The sequence below is a fragment of the Carassius auratus genome, chromosome 34 (genome assembly GCF_003368295.1).
Source record: "Carassius auratus strain Wakin chromosome 34, ASM336829v1, whole genome shotgun sequence".
Taxonomy (NCBI): Eukaryota; Metazoa; Chordata; class Actinopteri; order Cypriniformes; family Cyprinidae; genus Carassius; species Carassius auratus.
Window position 1 is genome coordinate 9,197,495 of NC_039276.1, and position 27,440 is coordinate 9,224,934.

At 36.4% G+C, this 27,440-nt stretch overlaps 1 protein-coding gene across 3 annotated transcripts; it reads left to right on the top strand.

Moving 5' to 3' along the window:
- Nucleotides 1-259: 259 nt before the first annotated feature.
- On the top strand, nt 260-20,032 carry LOC113053094 (serine/threonine-protein phosphatase 2A regulatory subunit B'' subunit beta-like). Of its 3 annotated transcripts, XM_026217775.1 has the most exons (15): nt 260-338; nt 1,255-1,652; nt 13,600-13,788; nt 14,282-14,385; nt 15,070-15,172; nt 16,043-16,117; nt 16,341-16,427; nt 16,603-16,759; nt 17,171-17,219; nt 17,317-17,406; nt 17,688-17,863; nt 18,017-18,135; nt 18,227-18,333; nt 18,578-18,622; nt 19,127-19,239. In XM_026217775.1, exons 2-14 carry the CDS (start codon nt 1,305-1,307, stop codon nt 18,594-18,596), a joined length of 1,623 nt encoding a protein of 540 aa, XP_026073560.1. In that variant the 5' UTR covers nt 260-338; nt 1,255-1,304; the 3' UTR covers nt 18,597-18,622; nt 19,127-19,239. The 3 variants fall into 3 exon arrangements, with proteins under 3 accessions (XP_026073560.1, XP_026073559.1, XP_026073561.1); XM_026217774.1 differs by lacking the exon at nt 18,578-18,622 and having other exon boundaries at nt 19,127-20,032; XM_026217776.1 differs by lacking the exons at nt 260-338; nt 1,255-1,652; nt 18,578-18,622 and adding an exon at nt 6,413-6,824 and having other exon boundaries at nt 19,127-20,032.
- Nucleotides 20,033-27,440: the final 7,408 nt, after the last annotated feature.

Consider the following 27,440-nt stretch of genomic DNA (forward strand, 5'->3'; position numbering starts at 1 on the left):
ATTGCATGGGACTGCCGAGTAACTCCAGTAACTTTTTCAGAAATCTTTCCTTTTAAACTGTGATTAGTTTGGAGTCGAGCAAGATCTGAAAACCATCGCTTCATCCAGTGACTCGCATTATTTCAACTCTCTAATCCATTCAAAGTGTAACACAAACCGTTCGAACGCGCTCTTCTTGCGAATCGGCTCGATTGATTCCTTTAAAAGAACCACTTCAAATGGACGCTGCTATCGCGATAAAAACGTTTCCCGGTTACCTGAGGAAACGAGAGTTTGATTCAAAGTGTACACCAGTCAAAATGAACGATGACAGCCTAAACTCATTCTAATAACTGCAGGTAGAGTAATGCAAATCAGTTACCTTTAATTCTTTGGCGTTTGCCGATTAGAAATCTGTTTCTTTATTTGTGTTATGGATTATTGGCGATGTTTATGTAATTATTTACCCGTTGTCCGTTAGCTATGGAAGTACGTGCTGCGTGAGGTCAGCTAGCAACAGAAACAAACCAGCTTGTTTTTGTCGTAATTTAGCAGTGGTTGTGTCTAAACACTTTCGTTAGGATTATGTGTGGAACTGAAGGTGAATTTAAATAAGAAGGTATTTTCAATGTGTTCTCCAGTTTCGTCCTCCGTGGTGGGAAGTTTAGAATCCAGTAACATAGCAACTTAAAGTAAAATGCGAAATCCGTAAAACCTTACTGCCATCGAGTTAAATTTCTGTTATATATTACAGAATAAGTGAACACCAAGTTGACATTTTTTCTGTAACGTTACTAAAAATAAAAATTGATGTTTTGGGGAGACCTAGACTACTATGGTGATTTTTGTAAAGAACAAATTAGAGCTTAACGTTAGTTGTGAGAGTAGAAATAGCAGCAGCTGTTTTTGCTCATGTTGTTTTTGGCTGGTGTGTATGAATGAAAAATAAGTAATTATAATAATTTTATAATCTGCTAAAACTTTAGCCATTGTTAAATGGTTCAAATTCCTAAATTTTCCTATATATATATATATATATATATATATATATATATATATATATATATATTTCATTAACATATTTTATGTGTTTTATATTTTCATATGCATTAATAAACATTATTTATTGACACAGGGGCAAACAGTAATTGTTTAGTACATTACAAATAAATATTTACAAGACATAAAGATGCATGTATATAAACTGAAATAATGAGCAGTAATTTTGAATTGCTTGATGTGTGTTTTGACTGTCTTTTCTGGGTCATTTTTTAGGTTATTTTTATATTTTTGGGAGGATCTTGGCTGCATGAGGCAAACCAGAAATGGCATCACCACTAACACTTCAGCCTATCCTGAAGATGAAAGTCGACCAGCTCTTCCTCTTTTGGTTGAGTGAGCCAAGTACTCAGTCGATGCTAAAAGACTACCTCAACAAAATCAAGAATGGGGAAGAAATAGATCTAAGCCACGCTGATTTCAAGGGCACAAGCACATTGGTATTAACCGAAAACAACAACATTACCTCAAAGATTAATGTGACAGAGAGGATGACTGCAGCCCTTGGTGCTCCGTGCAGCCCTCCTTCAGCAACCCTGCCATCTGCGAGTGGCAGCAATAACAGAGCTGGAGTGAATGCGAGGGCCTTGCGACGCTCTGTCAGCACTAAGAAGGTAAAGCATCTGTGCTTTTTTACAGGGATCTGATTTTAAAAATAAAATGTGGAAGAGAAATTAAAATTGATCAAATAATTTATTTTTTCCTTAATAAAGGGAGACATTTACAAGGAAAATAAATTATTTAAATACAAATTTAAGTACAATTTTAAAATACTTCTGCCCTAAAATTGTATTTAACAATCATGTAATTATTTATTGGCCTACATTTTTTAAAGATTTTTTTTTTTTCTAAATACATTTTGCACACATCTATTTTTAGTTGAAAATGCTCGTGAAAATGTATTTTTCCTATTAGACAATCTCAGTTCCATCAATCCCTCGTATCACACATACAAACATAAGCAGATTTATTGTATTTTTCCATTAGTTTTAGCATTTCTACATATTATTATAGAAACCACTGATTTGAAAGTGATTTTCTAGCACAGTTTTGTAGCAAATTTCTAGAAATGCTCTCTCATATGATGATCCTATACATTTTATTAATAGACAATTTACAACTGAGAGAGGGTTAAACTACTTTTTCCTCAGTTTAGCCACAAGAGGATGCTGAATGGCTTTGGCCGCGTCTGGTCAGTAAATGTTGGGCTCCTGCTCTGTTGGCGAATCTCTATGCTGTCAATCACTGGAATAGTAATGACTCTGTCATCATGTGCTGTCCAGCGATGCTGAATGACTTTGCTACTGAGGTTTCAGAGCCCTTAAATTGGATTGTGGAGGGATATCTTTCATTAAAGCAGTGTCTCCATGATGTCAGAATCAGTCATTGAGGAAGCTGATATTATCTTATATGCTTATATTCAGAAGTAACATCAATACACCTGTGGAAATTAAAAAGAATATGAGATAAAATTAGCTTCTGATGTGAAACGCTAGAAGTCCCTGTAATGTAGACACAGCACAGTGTTCATTTTCTTTGACATTTTGTCATTGAAAATTCTTATTTCAGTCACATGCCAAATTTGTAGAGACCTTGAGGAAAGATTTCCTTAAGGATGAAAAATAAAGTTGCATTTTGAGGAAAATAAATCTGTTTGTAGTGAATGTAAATCATGAGTAGGAACATTATCTGACCGGTGTGATTCTTGTTGGGTATTTTATGTTTTTACCATAATACAATCAGCATGTGCCCAGAAATTGTCACAATGTATTACAGAGATTTTGATCCCAAATGTTCTATTTTAAGAGGTTAAAGGAATTCCAGAATACAAAAACGTTTTCCAAAGTATAAGTTAAAAATACAATTAAAGTTACAGATTGTAGGACCTGCCACTGGAGGGCGCACTACCAAAACAATAACAATAGCGTGGTTTGATGACGCTAAGGAGCGTGGAATGATGGGATTTGTTGTCTTCTACCCAAAATGATCAAATTAACTGATTACTGTTTAGTCAGATGATATGAAAACGATTACCACTTTTTCAACAAATATAAACACTCGTGTGCATTCAAACACAATAATTAGGCATACATAGCAAACACAAGTTCAACGATTTGCACGAGTAGATTACATACAAAGTCAGTTGAATTTGTCGCGAGGCTCTCTCAATCTAGAAAATGCAACACCGATATTGATTCTCGCTCTTTCTCTCCTCTTGTTCCAAACTGTTCTTGGGTCGTTTGGCTGGCCCGTATGCTTACGTTTACGGGAGCTGTCCTTGTTGACAGAACCAGCGGCAGATGGTAAACAGTAATTATGTTCCATAAATAAGTAACACAATCCACCATAAAACGTGCAAGAAGTAAATAAAGAACTACTTGAAGCAAGCTAGTGTTTTGCTGGACGCTAGACACTACTTCCGCATTTGTCCGCGACACTGTTGTCATGTGGTTTCTACGTCAGTAAAGGCAGTAACAAAGGGTAATTAACGTCATTGACAGGCGACTGCACTGCCCCGTGTCACTGTTTAGAATGGGAATTTTCTCATGATTTACAAGTAGTTGAAAAAATTAGAGAGATTGTTAGTAATCAGCTGGACAAAATATACTAGCCTAGTGGTTTTTGGATATTTTACTGCAAATATCTTACAAATTGTACCTTTAACGTCATGCTGATGCTCATCGGAACAACTGTTCCAACTTTGACACTGGAAACATAGACTTGGTTCCACTGTGCAGGAATTAACTACTGGAAATTTGGCTTACACTTCATAGGCAGTTTACATATTTCCATGGTCTAATACAGTATGTGTAAACTCGGTCAGATGCTGTTAATGATCAGAATAAATTTGTGTCCATCATGCTTGACTCCCAGTTGCAAAGGTGAGAGGTCATTAAGGCATGTTGCCTAGAAAATACTAATCTAATCAAAGAAATAATGGATCTGTTTATTTTATTTACATTAATGTCTGAGGTGGAGAACTTGTCTACTTGGTGTTTGATATTTCCTTGTGAATTTAATTTTACCTCTCTTTCTATATTTGAATATTCTAAAATTAATATAGAAAAACTATTTATACTAAAGAGGCAGTTAAATAACAGTAGTTAGTTATAGCATTGTGGTTGCAGGTTTTTCAGTTGTGCTCCTTTTTTTTTTCTTTTTTTTTTTCTTTTTTTTTTTTTGAGCACAATGTTTTCTGCTTGTACCATCCCTACTGTTTAATGTCTTCCCTTTTAAAGCATTGGTAATTAAAATGATCAATTTTATCAGAAGTGTTAGTTCTTCTAATCAAGTTATATATTAGGAAACAAGAGCATTTTGTGTTCTTTGATACGCATTTCTGCCTTGATATAGTCTCGTTTCAGTTCTGCTTCCTGTCCTTATGTTCAAATGGTATGCAGATACAAAGGGATTTTGACTTTTATTTGGAAGTTTGGTTTGACTTGATTGCAGTCTATAACTCTTACAGTCTCCTATCAGAACAGTTATCACAATAGTGTTTATATTTTTCTTCCGCCCCAGCACATGAATTGTAGCATGTTTGTTAGTGCTCCTCACTTTTGCCTTGGTGGTCATCCTCTCTTCAACCACTTGGCTTTACTGACTGGACACAGAGCTTGGTTTGGAAATTGGCACTGTCTGCACAGACAGCTGCCACCTCTTGTTCAGACAGATTTTTTTCTCGTTCTGTTAGTACCAGCTTACTCTGACAGTGGAGAGTTGTTTGCGTATAGCACAAACACTGAGCCAAATGGAGGGGAAAGTGCTGTTATGAGAAAGCTTTCCAATAGACTCAAATGACAAAAAAAAATATTGACAAGTTTATTTTGTCCCTTTTCGTTGTTTTTCTGTAATTCTTTTAATGGACTGATGTCCAAGGACTTCAAAAGCAGTTGTTGAGAAAATTGGGCTTATCAAATGTGTGCAGTGTCCTGCCATTGGATGACAACGGGAACTCTTTCTACTGGAATGGGCGGAAGAATGTGGACTCAATGACCTGACATCTAAAAATACTTATTTAAGCCAGGCAGGTCTTATTTTTGCACCACTTTGTTCGATGCTCTGGCTCCAAGCCTTCGGTGCATATTCGCTCACAATTATGGCAGATCAGTTGTCACTAAAGTCTGCTTTTATTAATCTGATTAGTTTTAAAAACAATAATGGGCATAAGAAAGAGATTTTCTGATGCACAACGCCCAGCCTCCAAGGCTAAGTTTCTTTGGATCAACACAGTTGGAGAGAATTGATGTAATTGCAGTCCACCTGGGAGTGGATGTTTGTTAAAGGACTGAAGATTACATTTGTTTCTTGGGATTGCCCAAACAGTAGGGCTGCACAATAAATTGCATGTGATTGCCATGCGGATCTAGTCAGTAAAGCCGGTTCTGTGATTAGTAGTAAATCTCCATCACATGCTTTCAGATGGAGCGTGTTGTGTCTTTTAATAGTCCTCAACAGCTTCAGCCATCATTCTTTGAATTCAATAGTTATACTATTATGCTGTGCTACTAACTAAGACTTGTCATCTATAATAAGCCATGGAATGGCTGGAAGCTGTAGCCTTGGAAAGCAAACTAAACAAAACATAAGCAGTAATTCGTGTGTAGGTTTTTTTTCCACCTCTCAAGGAGGGCCAATTCAGGCTTTGTGTTCTGCAGTTTTGCTATACAGAATTTAAACTGACCGTGGGCATATAGATGGTTTACAGATTAATTAATCAGAAGCAACTATGTCAGTAGCATACATGCTACCTGATGTTGGTTAATACTGCCTTTGCAGTGTATTAAGAATAGGGTAATTGGATCATGTGTTTGATTTAAGGCTTGACAGTTAAAGAAATGGTTCACCTAAAAATGAAAACCACCATCATGTAATCACCCTCATATCATTCCAAACCTGTCTGATTTTCTTCTGCAGCACACAAAAGATGTTTTGAAAAACATTAAGAACCAAACAGTATTGTTACCCCATTGGCTTCTATTGTATGGGGAAAAATGTCTTGTTCTGAATTTTTCAAAATATGATCTTTTATATTCCACACAAAATAGAAAGTCACACAACTTTGAAACAACTTGAGGGTAAGTAAATGATGACTGAATTAAAATTTTGGGGAAAACTTTTTTTTCCTTTTTTTTTTAGGAGCTGATTAATCTTGTTTTTGTAGATTTAATCTGTCATAATGTTGCATCCTTTTGCAGTTAATCTGTGTTGTAGCTAGCTGCTGTGTTGTGTTGTAATCTTAGTAGCTGCTGTATCTCCTGGATACAGAATCACAGAGTTCCAAGTGTGCAGGTTTGTGTCTTTACATAACCTCTATGAGAGCATCGGAATGCACAATGAAAAGGGCAGATCCACACCCCCTCTAACTCCGCCGCTCTCACACAAACACCCTTGTCCTATCTCCCTAGTGACATTTCAGGACAGGATTATATGACCTCTGCAAGTCACTATTGGATGTATGGAGCAACAGGCAGGGCTGTGATTCAGGCTACTGCATGGCTAAGGGGAACAGCTGCAGTTCACCATTAAGAGAGCTGGTGCTCTGATAAAGACAGTCAGAGGAGTGTCCTGTAGCGGGACAGTCATTGAGCAAGATTATCCTGACCCCAGAGTGGATACTGTCTGCTACACTGGCTCCATTAGCAGACAACAGCATGAGAATGAAGGAGATCTCTTTACACCAGGACCCTGACCTGAGGAAGGAGCTGGCACTGTTGGCACGCGGCTGCGACTTTGTGTTACCCTCTCGCTTTAAGAAGAGGCTCAAAGCCTTTCAGCTAGGACAGGCAGGTTGTCTTATGTTTTGTGTGAAGCCATCAGACTGTTCTTGCTTGCTTAAAGCTCCAGTATGCGATTTTTGTAATTGACCACAAGAGGGCGCTTTTCCAACAATAACAAAGGCAAAGCTTGATGACGCTATGAAGCAGGTGACGATGGGAGATGTAGTTTTTAATGCGTTTTCACCATAGCAATGTATCTAAATTGGATAAACGAATCATGATCACGGATGAGGTAATTTATTCGTTTTTGTATTACCTGTATATCTGATCGTATTATTTTGTCATCATAATTAATGAACTGCAAGGAACGTGAAATGTTATACTATATTATCCCATTACAACTTACAGCTATTTGTTAAATGATTTGTTGGGTTAATGTTGTGTAGTGTTATGTGTTTATGGTTAATGCCGTGTTGTTTAACGTGCTCAAACCAATCGTTCTAAAAGTAAATTTGTACGAACATTTGCAAGTAATGACTAAATATATTTTTAACAACACATATCCGATTGTATTTAATTGTACTGCCATAATCTCGGTCACCACACGTGATAAAAATCATTACCTTAGTACAAAGAGCAGTATAACAGTCCATTTGCCACGTTATGTTATTTTCTCACAGGTAACGTTATTGATAAAATAATGCTACAGTGACAGAATGTACAGGCATGTGGTGTAATATCTATTAAAATCATCTTTACTGTAACTATTACGTTACTTGTACAATAAAAAAATAAATAATTTATTTGCTTACCTGTCTATCAATACACTCGTGAGAGCAGAGTCTCTGTCAAGTCCAAAATTTTTGCGCAGCTCTCTCCATCTCGTAAACGCCTGGCCGATATTTATCCTGGTTTTAATCTTCCGTTTGTCACACAGTCTGCGTGTATCCGAATATGGACGCTTACGTTTTACTGGCACTTCAATACTCGCCAAAGAGTAATCGTGATCCATAACAACGACAACCATACGCGCGGCTATAACATAACCACCACTTCCGCATTTGACAATGTGATGTTCTGGTGTGGTGGAACATCACATGGTCTACACCGGAAAAAAAGTATAGAGCGGACATTGCGTCACTGAGAGGCAACATTTCTTTTCCAGGACGGCCATTTATTTAAAATCATAATTTCTCTGAAATAAAAAATCTTTGGAGACTTTTGAGATATTGTAAGTACACAACTGGAGGAAATATATCACACTGTGCAAGTTATTTTCGGAAATTTTATTACAAAATTCCTACATATTGGAGCTTTAATGCTTTTGCTGTCAGTCTCACTGTGGATGTGATGTGATGTTAGTGTCCATTAGATGTTTTTTTTTCTTAAATGTTCACAGTCTAACCCTCTCATTTCGCAGGTTTATTTTATTATCTTTCACTTTTAATCACATATCTTGGGAATGAAAGATTTCATGAATTAAGAATTCATTCTATTTATTAATTTGTTCCCTTATTTCAGTTAATCATGGGTTATTTAGGGAACAAAATGAATAAAACATGGACAATTGCCACAAATTAATAAATCGTAGGAACGAATTAAGTTGTAGGAATGAATAGTCTATCTGTCCTATGTCCAGCAGCCCTGCAAAGTGCAGTTATCTGATGAAATGACTTAGTTACTACATTTCTATTGTTTTTCATCTTGAATAAGTTTTGTGTTGTTTCTATTTTAATGTTCTTTTAAAGTTTAAATAGCATTAAAAGCTTAATTAGTACATTGTGAATGAATGATGATGCATTTATATACGTCACCGTCAGTCACAACCCTCGCACGTGTTCTACGCATGAGCCGCACACAGCCCAACATTAAATCGGTTAACTGACCATTGACAGCCTTAATCAATTGCATCTCTTATTGACAATTAACCGATAATCGATGAATCGTTTACATCCCTACAAGAGACTAGAGCAATATTAAATTGAAGGAGGTTTTATTCATGGTTTAGAAATATTTACTGAAGTAGTTTTTTTTTTTTTTTTATCAAAGTTGTAGAAAATAATTGGGTAAAATATGTTGGGAACAGCAAGATGCTCCTAAAGTAGTTTGTGTTTACTGTTGATTTCTGTAGTGGGGTGGGAATCGCAGGCTACCTCTCGGTACGATACGAATCACGATACATGGCTCACGATGTTAATATTACAAATACAGTGATTCTGCTATAACTGATATATTGCAAAGAAATCCTATAAATATACATCACGATATCTGGCTAACTATGAAAACAAAATGCCTGTGAAAAGGTTAAGTAGAAGTTCTCTCTTTATTCAAGTCCAAACTGCACAAAAAGTTCTGTAAATCAAATCAAAAAGCAAATTTAATAATTTTCTTCTCTGACTTCTTAAAAGCTTACACTATATATATATATATATATATATATATATATATATATATATATATATATATATATATATATATAATATAAAATCAATGTAAAAATGAAATATACAATCAAACCTACAATTATTCAGACATTATTACAGTTTTGCTATATATATCAAAAATGAAATTTTCATTTTCTTGGATTAACAATACAGCAGCCAGTACCTAAATTAGGCGCGGTCCCTTTAAGAGAAGATGAACGCATCCAATATAATACACATCCCATTTTTTTTCCCTCAACGGTTTACTTTCACTTAAATAACTGACAGTTTTTTCGAGCATAATCCAAGGTGGATATTTTGACACATTTTATATTTAATTGTCGGCACAAGAGCAAAAATAAGCAAATTTGATGTTCAAGTGTTTTGAGACGCCTTTCTCTTTGAAGAAGAGAGCTCGGTTCAGTGTCGCTGTCCGTGATACGCGGCTCTTTCTCTCTCTCTCGTGCGCACCAAACACAGCAGATGCTTTAATGTTTAAATCGACAAGCGGTAAGGCCTAAAAACATGTGAAAAAGATGAGCTTTCGTGACGATGCGCAGCAGTGGCCCTTCAACTGTCCTGAGCATCTTTTTAGGCTGGCCTCAGCCAGTCGGTTATATAAAATATCAAGGTGAAAGTCATCATAGCTTGGTTAGTATAGACCCAGCTCTCAACCCAACTTTGAGAATAGATTAATAGATATTTTTTTTATCGCCGATAAGAGTCTCGCATTAACGCACCACGTTAACACCGATAACTGCCCACCATTAATATATATATATATATATATATATATATATATATATATATATATATATATATATATATATATATATATATATATATAAATAATATAAATATAAACTATCCCTTTAATGATAAGTGGCAGAATGTTTAGTATTGTGTTTTTGACAGTATTAGCACAATCAGACATGAATGATAACTTGATTGAGTAATCAATTGCGGTTTGATGGGCTGTGGCCCTGTCCCAAATCGCACCTTAAACCCTTTCAGTCTTGCAGTCCACACGTTTGTGATGTAATGCTAATGTAATACAAAACAGTCTTTCCTTATTGAATGATTCAGCATTTTTTTTAATGAGTCAGCTGTTTGAACAAATCGGTTAAATCAACGATTCATTCGTTAAGACAGTGACTTGCCACCACCTACTGGTGGTTTAATTTCATATTTAAAGTATCATTACATTTTTCCAACATTTCATATTTGTATGACAAAAAAAGGAAAACATTAATCTAATAACATTAGATTTATAGATTTATAATTATTTATGCATTTGCAATTTTGAGTAAATTAATTTATAGGACCTCTTATCTTCATTAAACCGTCTGAGTAAATACATCTAAATGGCACTTTCGATGCAGCGACTGTGCTTCCCCTGCTGTAGAAAGATGGAGATTGTTGATACTGATTTAATTTCAGTAGTAACAACCATATAGTGTCTTATTATTCTAACTAAATATATTGATCAAATTTAAGAAAATCAACATAAATGGTGACGTACATTTAATCAGGTTAGGAAAATATATAAAGTTAAACAGCAACTGTGTAACTGCAAGCAGTTTAAGGCAAATATCACATGTTGATTAAAGTAATACCTGATAAAGCACTGATGAGACTATTGCTTCAGAATAAATTACATTTGAAAGGCAAAATGTGAACTTGAAAAGTTCTCAGACAAAAAAAAAATAACTTGTTGATTATCACTTTCGAGTCCAGGAGTTCGCCTACCAGTGGTATGGGAGATGCACAGCTTTTACTCTCAACCAAACTAACATTACTAGCCAATCATAATGTGTTGCTCTTATAAACACGAGACACACATAATAGTATCCAATTAAAATGACATGTTGAAAAAGCTGCGAGGCCCAGTGGTCAAAGCTACCGATCAAGTGTATATTTACATAGAGAAGCTAATCATAAAGCAGCGGAGCTTTCTAAATAGTTCAGAGTAATCATGCAACCCCCATAAGAACAATATGACTGCCAGAACAAATTTGCTAGGATTTTTGAAAAGGTCCTTTAACACATTATCTATTAATGGTAACTTACCGGTAATTTAGTAATGAAGACTGTATGTGTGAAAGGAGCTAAAATCTTCCTCTGTATATGCTGTGAATTTTTATTAATGTTCTTCTGGAAAACCGTGTGCATTATCTCACTAGATTTGTAACGCAAGTCATTTATAAACCTTTGCCAACACAGGAGAATACATCAACCTATGTCTTAATATGCCATGTATTGTACATTGCGATTTCAAAATAAAAGTTTCTGCATGTTCCCAAATATTACAATTTAATGGACTTAAAAATGTACTTAAGTTGGTTATGTTCATATTATGTATAGGCATATTACATGTATTTTAACCGTGTTCTTCAATACAATCATGTAATTTCTTGGGTTTTATCTTTTATTTGAGTCAACTACTATTGCCTCATTGTTAGTTTATGTGTAAATAGTCATACTAAAACCTGGTTTTCACTTTGGTCTGTTTCTGTTACTAAAAAGTATCAGATTACTCGGTTGTCAAAATAATCAGTAGATTACTTGATTACCAAAATAATCATTAGTAACAGCCCTAGATTAGTTAAAATATTTCACAATAAAACGGCATTGTTTTACTTTTTGCAGTTAAAAGACTTTTTTAATTTTTTTATTTTTATTTGCTTGAACCTGCATTTGTGCCAAAAAAAAATAAAAAAATCCGCCCATACAAGTAACTCGGACAAGTGAATGAGTTTAGGTTACGTTACAAGTTTATGGGAAAACGTGGCCTAGTGGTTAGAGAGTTTGACTTCTAACCCTAGGGTTGTTGTGGGTTCGAATTTTGGGACGGCAATATCATGACTAAGGTGCCCTTGAGCAAGGCACCAAACCCCCAACTGCTCCCTGGATGCCGCAGCATAAATGGCTGCCCCCTGCTCCAGGTGTGTGTTCACAGTGTGTGTGTTCACTGCTGTGTGTGTGTGCGCACTTTGGATGGATTAAATGCAGAGCACGAATTCTGAGTATGGGTCACCATACTTGGCTGAATGTCATGTCACTTTTTCACTTTTTTTCACTTTCAAAGGAAAAGCACGTCAAAGCTTAATGTCAATCCTTGGGACAGGGCCTTTTTAGTTTGCATATGATTGAGGTGTATGCACTCAGAAAAGCACACATCAGAACAACAAGCAAATGAAATGTTTAACCGACAAGACTTTAAAGCACATGCTAATAATGTACTTTTGTGATTACAAATATGTCCAGTGTCCCGTGAGTTAACATTTGATGTGAATGTATGTTGTGTTTTATATTGAGACAGAGGCACCAGAACTCTCTGTAACTTGATAGAAAGTGTGCTGCAGCATGAAACTGCAATATTTCTTAAAAGGCAGATCATGGAGACATTTTTAACTTTTTAAAATAAACAATTATGGAATCGCGCACCCCTGTCCGCCTCCTATCACAATAACCAAATATTGTCACCTAAGTCATTGCCTTGCTGTAAAAAATATTTTCATCTGTCTGGATAAAACAACAGCACAGAAGGTCATGTTGGCTGTAGCCTACGTGTCCATGTATTTGTCTAAAATAGAATAGCCAAATGGGTGCTTTCCCCTCTGTATGGAAGTTCTAGGGGTTCAAGATCTTCACAGCTGCAGCCTGACACTCAAATAGTTAAGGTTTTAAGTTACTGTGGGAAGCTGAGCCTTTGGAAAATCACTAATAAGAGGAATTTAACCACAAGTCTCCACAAAACATTGGGCATGCAGGACGTTCTGTCATTTGATAAAGCCATCATACAGTTGTTGTGCACATTTAGGTAAAGTTTGCTCAAAATCCCCTCTTGAAATTGTTTTTATTTATTTTTTTATGTATCTCTTCATTTACCAAACTCTGGGTCATAAAGCCTGTTCTATAAATTTCAAAGCTTTTTAAACTTAATAAACATTAAAGACAAGACTTTGTCAAGCCAACATCAAAATTTGCCTCTAATTATTTTTTCCAGCCAAAAGTTATTTACAAACCTTAAGGAAAACTGAACAAATTTAAGATACTAAACAAAAAGGGCTTACCCTCATTTAGTTTTTTAAACTTGTTCATTTGATGTCATAAATGAGTGACTTCTCATGTTTCAAACCATTATCCACGTTAACATTTCGAATCCTTCATGTCACAGATACAACAATCACATGGAACAAAAATCCCCCCCAAAATTTCAAATCTTCTACTTAAAAGTCATCCACGTGGGTGTAAGTCCGTCAGAATCATCTTAAATTGTGTGTTTTACACATTCTGAGTTGACTTAATTAAGCCATTAGTGTGAAATGCTAATTGAGGGGCAATTTTCTGAGCAACCGTACATCTCTCCCATGATGAGTCTTGTGACTAATGGTTATTATTTCTGTCTTTTTCAGCAGGCGCAGGCTAAGAAAGAGGAGCCTGTTACACCAGCTTTAAGTGAAAGCATTCCAAAGTTCTACTTCCCTCAAGGACAGCCCCAAGCCAACATCAACATAGACAATCTTATTTCCACGATAGAAAAAATATTTTCTCAATTTCCTGATGAAAAAGTCACTATTAAAGACATGGGGCTAGTTGCCAAGGTAAGTGTGGTTTGTTACATGCCACCTTTATCCCCTCTGCAGATCGCTCATTTTGTGTAACTAACTTAGAACTGTTTACATGTTTGAAAGTTTTACTTTTACTTTAACCAGTGAAAAAATATCATCACTGTTTATATGTTGAATCACTTGTCCTAAAGAGAACCCGTTTAGGTAAATGTCGGGTTTCAGGAACTTAAACAGAAAGATTTATAAACATAATCATTGCTAATTTGGCCCCATTTATAGTTTCTACAGCACTTGTTAAAGATGTAGTCATAATGGCCAAGCACTTAACCTCTGATAAATTGCCCATTTATGAGAGAATGATTGTAGTGCTGCATTTTATTTTGTAACTCTGCTGTAAGATTCAGATCTCAAGACTTTATTGTCTGTTTGGTGCTTATTTGTTAAGATAGAAATTCATTACATCTTGATGTATTTTGAGACCCTGAGGTTGCAGTAATTTCAATGTGACTCTTTTGTCTCCTTACAGGCTTGCGAGTGCCCACTCTATTGGAAAGCTCCATTGTTCCATGCTGCCGGAGGAGACAGGAGGGGATATGTGTCAGTTTACAAGTTCGTTGCAATGTGGCGAAAGTAAGACAATAGTTCACAGTGCCCTTTCACATTAATATCAGCCGGGTTCAATGGCTGCACGTGTTGTTTTTTAGTATATGAATGTCCTCCTATCAAGAGCTAAAGTGCAGTGAGCTCTTTGTATGATTTTGGTGTATATTGGTATTTGATTAATTATTTTATGACAAAACCGTTTTTTTATGTGGCCCTACATTACTTTGTCATTTTTTTTTCATGGTTCTTTGTCATGTCTTGTATACTCATGCATACTATAGTTTCTAACTGCGTGGCAGTGATTCTACAGATACAGTACATGAACAGATATGATATGAAGTGGATTTTCCATAAAATATTATAAATAAATAAAAACCTTGTTACCTTCTATATTATTAATGTGCCATGTCTAGAAATACATGTATGTAAATATTTTTTATGAGGTTATTAGTGTTCTGGAGAAAGTGTGAGTTCCTGGTTTGGCTGAGCATCTGGGTGAGGGTCCCTGAATCTGTAAAGTTTGAAAACTCTTGTTTTACAATCATTATTCCTCCATTATTGTATGTCAGATTTGGCTGAGCGTGAATTCTGGAGCCTCATGTGTAGATTCCATTAATCCAAAGTCACATATTCGAAGTGAAGGATTTTGGAGACTATATTGCTCTTTGAAAGGGTGAGAGGGAACATGAACCATCCGTTTCCTCTCCACAGAGTGCTTCAGTCCTGTCATGATGAAGCATCCAAATTTCTTCACCTTCTGGCCAAGCCAGGCTGCAGTTATTTGGAACAAGAGGACTTTATTCCATTCCTGCAGGTACAGAGTTCTGGAATAGAGACCTACCACTGAGAACACAGACACACACAGGTCAAAATGCACTGAGCATAGATGATTTTAGCATTATATTATTTGCTACCATTCCTTTTTTTAGGTCCTTGAAAAATTTCAAATGTTACGCTAAATGTTCTAAAATAATTGTGTGCAGAAGTGCATTCTTTGAGTTCAGTGATGGACATGTCATTTGTATTCGCTGGCAGGATTGGCCATGCACAGTGGAGAAGATGTATTCTGGCGTCCGCACTTTAATTTGTATTGTGTAGCTTTAGCAATTGCTTTGACCGTTTTGATGAATGAAAAAAGTATTGTTGTGGAGTAGATTGGCCTGTTCCCGTCTGCTCCTTTACAGCAGTGATTTATGTGTTTTTCTATTGTTTAATTTCACATGGGGAAGGGTCAAAGAGTCATGCACCTCCCCCAAAATAAGTTGCCATAATATATCACCTTTTACACATATATACCAGTCTTTGACTATGAAACATGCATGAGTAAAATCTTTGTTTCTCTGCTAAAGAATGCACGAGATGGAAAAGTCAGCAGGCCATATGTGTGCAGAGAGTGTGCAGAGACTGGCTGAAACTGTAAAAAAAAGCTAAAAACTGGACTTGGCCTTAAAATCACCCATTTGTTCTTAGAGGTTTAATACCTGTATAATCTCCACGCATCTTATACCATCGTATTAGCCTCTGCAAGGGGATTTCTCTGTAATCTAATCCAGAGCGTCTTTGAACAAATGGATTTAACATTGACACGACTTACAGGAAAAGAAAAAAAAAGGCAGTTATTATGTGCTGACTTTGATGTTATATTGGTATGTGAATCATTTTTATACCTTTTTTTTTTCTTAAGGATGTGGTGAATTCACATACAGGTCTGGCATTTCTAAAGGAGGCTTCAGACTTTCACTCACGCTACATTACCACTGTAAGAAATTGTGTGTATTTTTTTTTCTAGTAATTGAAATGCTTTTTGTATATTAAGCATGGATTTGCACCATTAACTAAAGCCTCAAATAACCTGAACTGACTGTGTGTGTGTGTTTGTGTGCATATATAAAATGTTTTCACAACAATTTACAGATCAACATTGTCTTGTTTAATTGCTTCATTGAACCTGATATTCAACAAGGTGCTTTTTCTGCCAACAGGTGGTCCAGAGGATATTTTATAATGTAAACCGCTCATGGACTGGAAAAATAACATGCTCAGAACTCAAGAGAAGTAGTTTTCTACAGGTAAATATGTCATGAGTCTATATCACGGACGCAGTGGACAGACTTAATATGATTTTCTCGAATATTAAGTTGTTTTGGAATTCATCATGCTGATTTTTCTCAATCAGGCTGTCCCATCTACAATTTAGGTGACTAAGCTTTTCTGTGGTGTAATGGTGAAAATGTTTGCCAACAGAATGTGGCACTACTGGAGGAAGAGGAAGAGATTAACCAGTTGACAGAGTTCTTCTCATATGAACATTTCTATGTCATCTACTGTAAGTTCTGGGAGCTGGACACAGATCACGACTTGTACATAGACCAGAGAGACCTGATGCGACATAATGATCAAGGTACCTGTGCACCCACTGCGCCCTTAAGACCATCACACTCCTCTGACATGCTGTTTAACGATTGGCTGTCATTACATATCCCCTCCAGCAGCACTTGACTGCACATGTTTCTGTTTGCTGCAGAATGAGTTTTGTATATTGAATGAAGTGTGGGGAAATTTGAACATCAATTTCCTCTAGTATGACGGCATGTCTGGCGCACTAATCATTTTATCTCCTTTCAGGCAGGGTCAATAATCGTGTCTTTTAAAATGATAAAATAAGGATATTAAATCACTGTCTTGCGCTTGCAAATTACAATATTTACAACCTTTGACTCCGAATTATTACCCATTTTAATCTTTTTTTTTTTATTTATTTTTATTAATAAAGGATAAGACTGTGATGTGATTTTTCTGCTCTCTTTGACAGCCGTGTCCCACCGAATGATTGAGAGAATATTCTCAGGAGCTGTAACCAGGTACCATCTCTCATTTTTCAGCCATTTTTCTTCTCTCCAATGTATAATTTGTTATAGATGTTATGAGCGCAGTGGTTAATTATACTCTGATGCTCAGGGACAGAAAGGTTCACAAAGAGTGCAGACTGAGCTACGCTGACTTTGTATGGTTCCTCATATCTGAAGAGGACAAAAAGACTGAGACCAGGTAACTGAAAATACCTTCTTTTTATCTACATTTATAGCTTTTAGATGAGTGAGTTTTTGACAAAATGACTGCAATTATCAACTATTATTTATTCTTTGATCTTAGTCTCCCGATAAAATGAAACATTAACATGATTATTTCCTCCATGTTCTTAAATCAATGTAACTTTGAATGAATAACATTTTCATTAATTTTTACAGTATTTACATAATCCATTTCTTTAATTCTTGTTGCAGCCCTAGAAATCAGTGTATAGTAATGATTTCTTGTTGATTGTGTAGCATAGAGTACTGGTTTCGCTGTATGGACCTGGATGGAGATGGAGTTCTGTCCATGTATGAGCTACAGTACTTCTACAAGGAGCAGTGTCAGAAACTTGAGGCCATGGCCATTGAACCTCTGCCTTTCGAGGACTGCCTGTGCCAAATGTTTGATATGGTTAAGCCAGAAATCCCAGGTATTATTGCTTAATGTGTTGGATTGAACTTCCCTGGTATTTTAGAGTTTGACTACTTCAGAATGATGGCAGATGAGTAATCGCACACTATCCTATCCTATCAAAAGTGTGCAAAACAGTCAAATAACGTGTAATGTGTTTACTTTTTGTCAGGAATGATCACTCTCAGGGACTTGAAGAGATGTAAACTTTCCCATATTTTCTTTGACACGTTCTTCAACATTGAGAAGTACCTAGACCATGAACAGAGGGATCCCTTACTGGCTGCACGGGTAAAGAATAACAGATTTTTATCATTTTATGGCTGCTTTGGTTATTTTGATGTTGTAATCGAACTTGTTGCTTGCTTATGCAATTTTATAGGATGCTGAAACAATGGGACAGGAGATTTCTGACTGGGAGAGATATGCTGCAGAGGAGTATGATAACTTGGTAGCTGAGGAAGCTGTGAATGAGCATTACAACGATGGGTAAGAATGCGTGCCTCAGTTGAACTGCCCACAGATCACAATATTATCACTGTACAGCATCATAGATGAGCTAACTTCACTAAACTTCAGCTGCAAGCAATCTCTCTAAACTCTGTCTAGACTCAGCTAGCACTTCACCTCATGCAGCACTTGTAGTAACATCAGTCTACTTTGTCATTGCTGCATTGTCACTGCACTGAATCAGTAATCAGAGGGCTGATGAGGTATTATGGGACTCTTTTAGGATCAGCACAGACTTCTAATGACAGGATGAGTAGACTTGAAACAGGTAAGACACTGTAGGTGCAGGGTTGAGGTTCCTTCTGTTCCTCATGGCTTCTCCTGGTCACTGTAAAACACCTCCACATTTGCTCATCAGATAACAGATTAACCTGTTTCACAGTTTCGGCAAACTCCAGTATTGTCAGGTGTATTTTCAGTGGCGTGCATTCACTCATCAGTTCCTTAACTCTTTTGCCCTCCAGTTGGTTTTGGAAGTGTTTTTTCCCCATATGTAGTTTCTCCATATGAATATCCTCTCTCCAATTTTCATAAAATGTGTATTTTCCAATCAAAGTACAAGACTGTGTATCTTATAAATTATTTTATAAAGGTATGAACTGCTCTTCAAAAGTATTTGTGAATGATATAAATGAATAGAGTGATGGCACGAGTAATTTATTATTTGCGTAAAATACAACAAGACTATTGCAAAATATTCAAATTGAATGGGCTGGTCTATGTACATTCTGTCATTTTTAATTCACTGTGCAATTTCTTTCTCTGTTGTCAGCTATGACCATGTTCTAGACCCAGTTGATCACGTAACATGTGCGTTTGACCTGCACAACGAGAAGAGACATCTCTTTGAGCTCCCCAACCCTCACTGTAACCTGGACCTGGATGAATATGAATATGAGGACGATTTCGAATGACAGCCAACAACACAATAAAGGCTAGTCTGCTATTGCGTAGAACAGGAAGCGGACCAATCCTGCTCTCCAGTACTGATGCCACATAGCTCAGCTAACCAAGGCTTGAGGGTGTACAGATATGCTCCCCCAGCCGCTGGATACCAGACCGTAAACCAGCAGTCTGGCGAGGCTCTGTGTAGCAAGACCGATTGTGCTGGCCCAGTCTCTCTGTCAGTCTGACATCCATGCACAACCAGGTTTCTGAAACGAATGGAACCAATCCAGTACACTTGAAATATTAAATATGCACTCTTTATATAAACATTTAAATATTTTCATGCACAGAATTGGCTAATAAGACATTCCAGAGATTCACCAGAGTGATTTTAGCTTAATTTCATGGATGGTTTATTTCTCATGGAGCTCTGTTGACTTGCCTTATGTGTTTGAGGGTCACATTAATATGAAATAATGCAGTGATTAGACTGACATTTTACTGTCTGTGCAAGAAGTGTTTCTAAATTACAAAGTATTTATAAATGTGTTTGTTTGCCTCATTTGTTCTAAACCTTTAAGCTTTAGTCCAGCTAAATGTTTTCAACAAATCATGAAAAAGTGTCAGAGCTGATGAAGGAGATGGCATCTTCTCCCTCAGCTGTGCCCATCAGAGACACTCTGTAGTAAATCAGCAGAATCCAGCTCTCCTCTCTGTTGTTGATGGCCTGCTCACCAGCAAATTTCTGCAAATAGCTGGGGAAGAGACGACCAGTTAAAAAAAAAAAAAATTCCAAAAGTGCAAGATGTCAAATGCACATAATAAATAAATGTTTTAGCTTTAACTTGCATAGTCTTCTTGTCCGGTTTAAGCCGTTTGCTGGAGAATCTGCAGAGGATGGTGTGGTATGAGATGTACAGTGTTACTCAGACTGCTGAACAAACCCTTTGAAAAAAAAACTCAATGCCATCCCTGCACAGAGAAACCCACTTCTTTATTCACACTAGTAAGAGGACATTTCCTTTTAAGACCTGAATATTTCTTCTCTTATCCATCTATATTTAAATCCTAATATAAGTCCAGAACTACAGCAGGTAAAATGAATTTCTCAGCCCTGAAATAACCAAAGACAGGACTCTTATGTACTGGCTAAATGAAGCCATGCAGTGCAGCATCTTCACAAAACTATTTTTGTTTCAGGACGAACATAGCAATCAGTCTGTTTTAGCTGTGTCACTATGAAAGACATCTGACACGACCTCGCTGACACAGAGTCAGCCGGGTGGACAGTTTTACCTGTGGATCGTGGCCAGGGACTCTTGGGATTTGATCTGGTCCCATCCAAAGATGAGTGAGAAGCGTCTGGCCAGCTCCTTGATGCTGCTGTAGGTCTGAACCCTGGAGCTGCAGGGGTTTCCTCTGTCCTGCTCCTGTTTCAGCCTCAGATACAGCTGAACACAAACACACACACACAGAAAAATGAATGTCGTTGTTACATTATTGTTTTCACAAGTAATCTTTAATCATGTAGCAGCTTGAAAATATATATGAGCACTGCCATTCAAAAGTGTTTTTTTTTTTTACTATTAAAACTATTAAACCATTAACTATTACAAAATTAATGAAATTAATACTGGAGTAATAGCTGCTAAAAACTATTTACCATACATTAATAAAATAAACGGTATTTTTTATATATTCAAATGGACACTATAATAAACAGAAAGAGGTATTTTAAATTATAATATTTAATATTACAGTTTATTGTGTTTTTGATCAAATAAATGCAAGTGCAGCCTTGAGCCTTATATACTTATATATATATATATATATTATTTTTTTTAAATATAGTTTATAATATGTATTACACACACACACACATACACATACCTACCGTATTTTTCGGACTATAAGTCGCACCTGAGTATAAGATGCATCAGTCCAAAAATAAGTCATGATGAGGAAAAAAACATATAAAATGCACTGGCCTATAAGTCGCATTTATTTAGACCCAAGAACCAAAAGAAAACATTACCGTCTATGCTGCTCAGTGGTAGACTACAGGAGCACTGAGCAGTATAGAGCGTCCTCTCGTGGCTGTAGACGGTAATGTTTTCTCTTGGTTCATGTCAAGTTAATTTTGATAAATAAGTCGCACCTGACTATAAGTCGCAGGACCAGCCAAACTATGAAAAAAGTGGGACTTATAGTCCAGAAAATACAGTATATCTGTATCTATATCTATATCTATCTCTCTCTCTCTCTCTCTCTCTCTCTCTCTCTCTCTCTCTCTCTCTATATATATATATATATATATATATATATACTTTTTTTGGACAAAGTGTAATCTAATGATCTGTGTATGTGAGTGTGAGCACTGATTGCATTTACCATTTCTTTCCTCAGCAAAGGATCTACCATTAAGCTACTCAAGGAGTGGAAGAGCTGCTAGAACCTTCCACCCTGAGCATGATGGGATGGTGGGAGGTTGGATTCATTGTGTCTCTGAGGTGTCGACAGCTGCAGGGGCCCATCAGAGAGCAGAGAGCACAGGGGCCTGGGACAACCGGCTGAGCAGATGTGCCACGCAGAAGCAGATCACATGAGAGAGAACTCATGCTTTCGATCTTGTCCATCTGCCGTGTCCTGTTCAGGGTCTCTTTGATGATGCCGCTGAAGTCATTGTAGTACTGCAGGGGAGATATGACAGCAGTGAGCGATACAGGCTGTGAAGAACACTCGGTGTGGCTCCATGTCTGCCATATGGCTTCACGCCTAGGAATGTAAGCCTGTGGCATCTTGAAAGCATGTTACCCATAAGTCTGTCTGGCCCTCAGGATAAGACTCTGGAAAGTGTAGCCTATTAGTCAAAAGAGGTTATTGATTTTTTTGAACTTTTAATATGGTGACAGTTATGCTCAAACATGCCGAAATACCATGCATATATCATGCAATGTATCATACTCCACTTCACGACTTTATTATTAGAAGAATGTTCAGGGTCAAACTTTTTTTGTGATGTTAATTAAAAAGAAAAAGTGACAGTAATGCACTTCTGGATATCTATGGGGAAAGTGGCATCATTTTTTTTTTTTTATTACATGATTTCTTCTTTAAAAGAACTGAGCTATATAAAGAGTTAATATACATCTGTAGTTGTCTAAATTATCCTGCTCAGCATCACCTCTGATTTTAGGGTTTTAGTTCAATATACGTTAACTTTGGGATAGGTAAGATTTTTAAATGCTTGTAAAATAAGTATCTTATGCTCACTAAGGCAGCTATTATTTTGATCAAAAATACAGTAAAAACACTAAAGCAGCTGGTGTTTTTTTTTCTTTTCGAAACATATCTCTGTTGCTAAAAACACCACGGAGTGGTTTTGAGCCTCCTGCCAGATAATCCAGTCTGGTGCAGTTTATTAAACTCAATCATGAACCCAGTCACTGACTCACCTAATTCCAACAACAACCTTCATTTGTGACCATCTATTTACTTAGATACATATTCGTACATATATTCGGTCTAAGTGGTCATGAAATGTGCCAGTGTCATACAGTTCAGAGAAGTGACCACTTGTTACCGGGAGGAAGCTGGAAGCTGTTCAAATGAGAGGTTTGCATCATCTTCACGTCATTTGCTTTAACTTCAGAAAGCTGTCGTTCAAAATGAAGGCATTGAGAGTCAGCGTGTGTGAGTAGTTTTCTATGGGAAGCCGTTTGAGACGTAACCCATTGAAAACTTGCGATACACATTTAAAACTTGAGATAAACACTGAAATCTTGCGATACACACTGAAACACTTGTGCATACATGTGAACACATACAGTGTTTCACACGTATGCTCAAGTGTTTCAATGTGTATCACAAGATTTAAGTGTGTATCGCATGTTTTCAATGTGTATTGTATTTCAATAAATTTTGTCTCAAAACAGCCTCCCATATTTTTTTTTACTTTGAAGGCCTCATCAGAAAGAATGTTGCTAAGAGATTGTTGGCCGCTCTGTGCTGACCGAGTCATTCCAAACATGTCAGCATGTCAAACAAACACACAAATACACAAACACACACTGCACTTTAACTCCCACTTGTCATAAATTCAAAGCCTAAAGAGCTCCAGTTATGAAAAGAGGAGCAAAATGACCAGACAACCTCCATCTAATACTAATATCAATACTTATCATATTTTGGTTTTGGGAGTCCCCAAAAACAGGTTTACAAGCATGCAAGGTAAAAAAAAAAAAAACACTTTCATTTCTTATAATATGCATTTATTTTTTACCCTTTTTTGCTCAACAACTCCCAAACCATTTATTTTTTCAATAGGGATGGGCGAATCGATCCTGAAGTATCGATATATAGATACTGATGCGAGTCTCGAAAGTATTGATACTGAAATAAAAAATATTGATACTAAGGTGTTTTTATTTACCAGTGATTTTGTTTACTAAACAAAAAATAATTCCTACAATATGCCTTAAATTGGACGAATAACCTATGTTAGCAAATAATTGTGTGGAAGGGATTTTCCTGCTCATCATTCACTCACTTCTGACAGTGCATCTAAATAGAGCTGTGTTTTCCAAGAGTAGCCTAAAATAAGAAAGTATTTATGTTTTTGGAAAGGCAGCCCAGAACAATGCAGAAAAAACATAGGCTATATGTTTGAGTTATTTCACAATAAACCTACTGAAATTGTACCCTAGTTTGTGCAGTACATTTATTAAAATTTGAATGTTAAAAGTTCACATTGCTCATCTATTCTGTATTGTTAATATAAATCATACACTCTAAGAATAAAATGGTCAGCCTATTACTGGCAGTCCCTTTATGACACTGAACAATTGTAAAGTGAACATAGTTTAACTATAGTATTTGTAGATTTCCTTGGTTACCACTACAGTAAACCATGTATAAACAAAAATATAACCTAATAAGTTGCAATTAAGGCATATTGAACGTTAAATTGCATTTCAAATATAAAGTTAAGTAGATAATATTACCCATTGTACTCATAGCAATTAAATACATTTCGTCCCCTTGGAATTATAAGGTTCTATCTAACATTTTTGTCAAAATTGAGTTATTCACATATTCTTATTCTGTGACAATTTAATTACATTATGTGATGTTTCATTTTAAGTTGTGTACATTTTGGGATTTTTTTTTTTTTTTGAAAAAACAAAAAGGTTCTATCTACAGAAGTCTATGGAACACAAAAATTTTAAAGCTCAATATCTCAAAACTACTCATAACGCAGATAGAACCTTATAATTCCAAGGGGACAATTTCATAATCTAAAAGTTCATTTTACAAGTATCGTATCGGTATTGACGATACGGGCCATTAAAAGTAATGGTATCATATCGAAATATGTAGTATCGCCCATTCCTATTTTCCAAACCTCTCCTTTGTTGTGACAATAATCTGTGTGATTGGTCTCATTTTCATTTCAGCATGCCTGATATAGAGCATTTTGTGAGTGCCGTGCTGCTTTGTGTACAGCGTTACCAGGGAAACCGCTATTTTTACTGCTCCAAAAGCAGCATCTAATGGCAAAGAATGAATTTACATTTTCATTCAGACCAACATAAAAAGATCAACAAGTGGGCAGGCAAATATGCTAATGTTTCACATCGACATCAACATGAAACGACTTGGGATTCGTTTTTAAAACTTTCAGATTTAAAACTTTGCAGGATGTTTTAATTCACTTAGAGCTGTGTTACACATGAATGAAAGCCAATTTTTTTTTTTAAATCCATAATAGGGAAAATTTTAGTTATATATATATATATATATAAATATATAGTTTTTTTAATGTAAAAAATACATTATCTGTGAACATGTGGAATGCATGTTGTGGTGCTATTGCACCAAATTACGGTGCTTATAAATTGAGGAACAAAGTACAGATTTAATATAAAATAACTTCTGAAACAGATCAGAGTGAGAGGGGCAGGAAACTTGATTGGTGAGTGAAGTGTCATTCCTTCACATGCTGCTTGAAAACCTCAGCAGCCATGTTCATCTCTAGTACACTGTGCACTATCAGCTTGCAATATGGCACCAGAAGAGTTCTCCGGCGGTGCAAGTCTTCCAACAGTCCGTCTCCACACTCACTCTCACTGGTTGCACAGACAGACACAGAGAGAGGGGTTGGGATTCAATAAGAGACCGGTATAATTATGATACTCAAATCTTATAAATGAAATGCTTTCCTGAGGTGAGCTGAAGTTAACAACATTTTCTGCTCTGGAAACAGAATGTGTCTGTCGTCGTCCTGCCTGGTCCTGAAGCCATCACTTAATAGAGAGGTTCCATAACAGCATTAGTGACTTGAAGAAAATCCAATAACTAAATTGCTTTTTATTACATGTTACCAGCAAAAGCTTATATTGCATTTTTCAAGAAGTAAGGAATTTTTGCCAGCACGATTTGACGGCACTCTGAAATATTTATAGAATTGATCAATTCTTCAGTCACACTTGATTTCTAATCAAATACCCCAAAATCGGATGTTATCTTATATGCTGCTTGTGTTTGTCTTAAAGCAACACAAAGGCCAAAAACAACATAAAAACTAGTTTAGGAGAGCTAATATTGGTTTTTCAGCATATGTAGTCATTTTGTATATGCCTACCAAAGCTTCTTGTCTTTCATTCTTGTCTTTTTTCAAATATAATTCCACAGGGCTCTGTGTTGATCTAGTTACCGGTTCATTTAAGTGTAACCAATCCAAGTCCATCAAAGTGCAACTTCAGAAAGATCTCGCCTAATAATATATTAAGGGATTATTATCATAATGCAACTCCTTGATTCAATGGCATTTTTTGATTGGTCAGTGAGAAGGTGGGGGTGAAATTAGATTAACTAACCACAAACAAATACTGTGGTGCTTTAACATAGGCAGGTGTAGAGGCAGACTGCCATCTGCTGGTGAAAAGTAGACTATTACTATCTATCAGGACACCTTTGTATTGTTTATATAATTTATAAAGTGTTTTAATGTATTGCATGTGTGTGTGTGTGTGTGTGTGTGTGTGTATATATATATATATATATATATATATATATATATATATATATATATATATATATATATATATATATATAATTTCTCATAATATTGAAAACATTATATATGTACAGTATATACATTCACCTAAAGGATAAGAACACCTGTTCAATTTCTCATTAATGCAATTATCTAATCAACCAATCACATGGCAGTTGCTTCAATGCATTTAGGGTTGTGATCCTGGTCAAGACAATCTCCTGAACTCCAAACTGAATGTCAGAATGGGAAAGAAAGGTGATTTAAGCCATTTTGAGCGTGGCATGGTTTTTGGTGCCAGACGGGCCGGTCTGAGTATTTCACAATCTGCTCAGTTACTAGGATTTTCACGCGCAACCATTTCTAGGGTTTACAAAGAATGGTGTGAAAAGGGAAAAACATCCAGTATGCGGCAGTCCTGTGGGCGAAAATGCCTTGTTGATGCTAAAGGTCAGAGGAGAATGGGCCGACTGATTCAAGCTGATAGAATAGCAACTTTGACTGAAATAACCACTCGTTACAACCGAGGTATGCAAGGCGGATGGGCTACAACAGCAGAAGACCCCACTGGGTACCACACATCCCCACTACAAATAGGAAAAAGAGGCTACAATTGGCACAAGCTCACCAAAATTGGACAGTTGAAGACTGGAAAAATTTTGCCTGGTCTGATGAGTCTCGATTACTGTTGAGACATTCAGATGGTAGAGTCAGAATTTGGCATAAACAGAATGAGAACATGGATCCATCATGCCTTGTTACCACTGTGCAGGCTGGTGGTGGTGGTGAAATGGTGTAAGGGATGTTTTCTTGGCACACTTTAGGCCCCTTAGTGCCAATTGGGCATAGTTTAAATGCCACGGCCTACCTGAGCATTGTTTCTGACCACCATGTACCCATCCTCCGATGGCTACTTCCAGCAGGATAATGCACCATGTCACAAAGCTCGAATCATTTCAAATAGGTTTTGCACACAGTATATATGAACACAAACATGGGAAGATAGATTGATTTAGCTTATATATATATATAAACTATTTAACTTTATAAAATAGGAATTATGTAGTTGTTTTTTCCTTGCATATTTTAGACAGACACACATCACTGTGTCACTCAGAGTATCATATATAGAATGAGACAC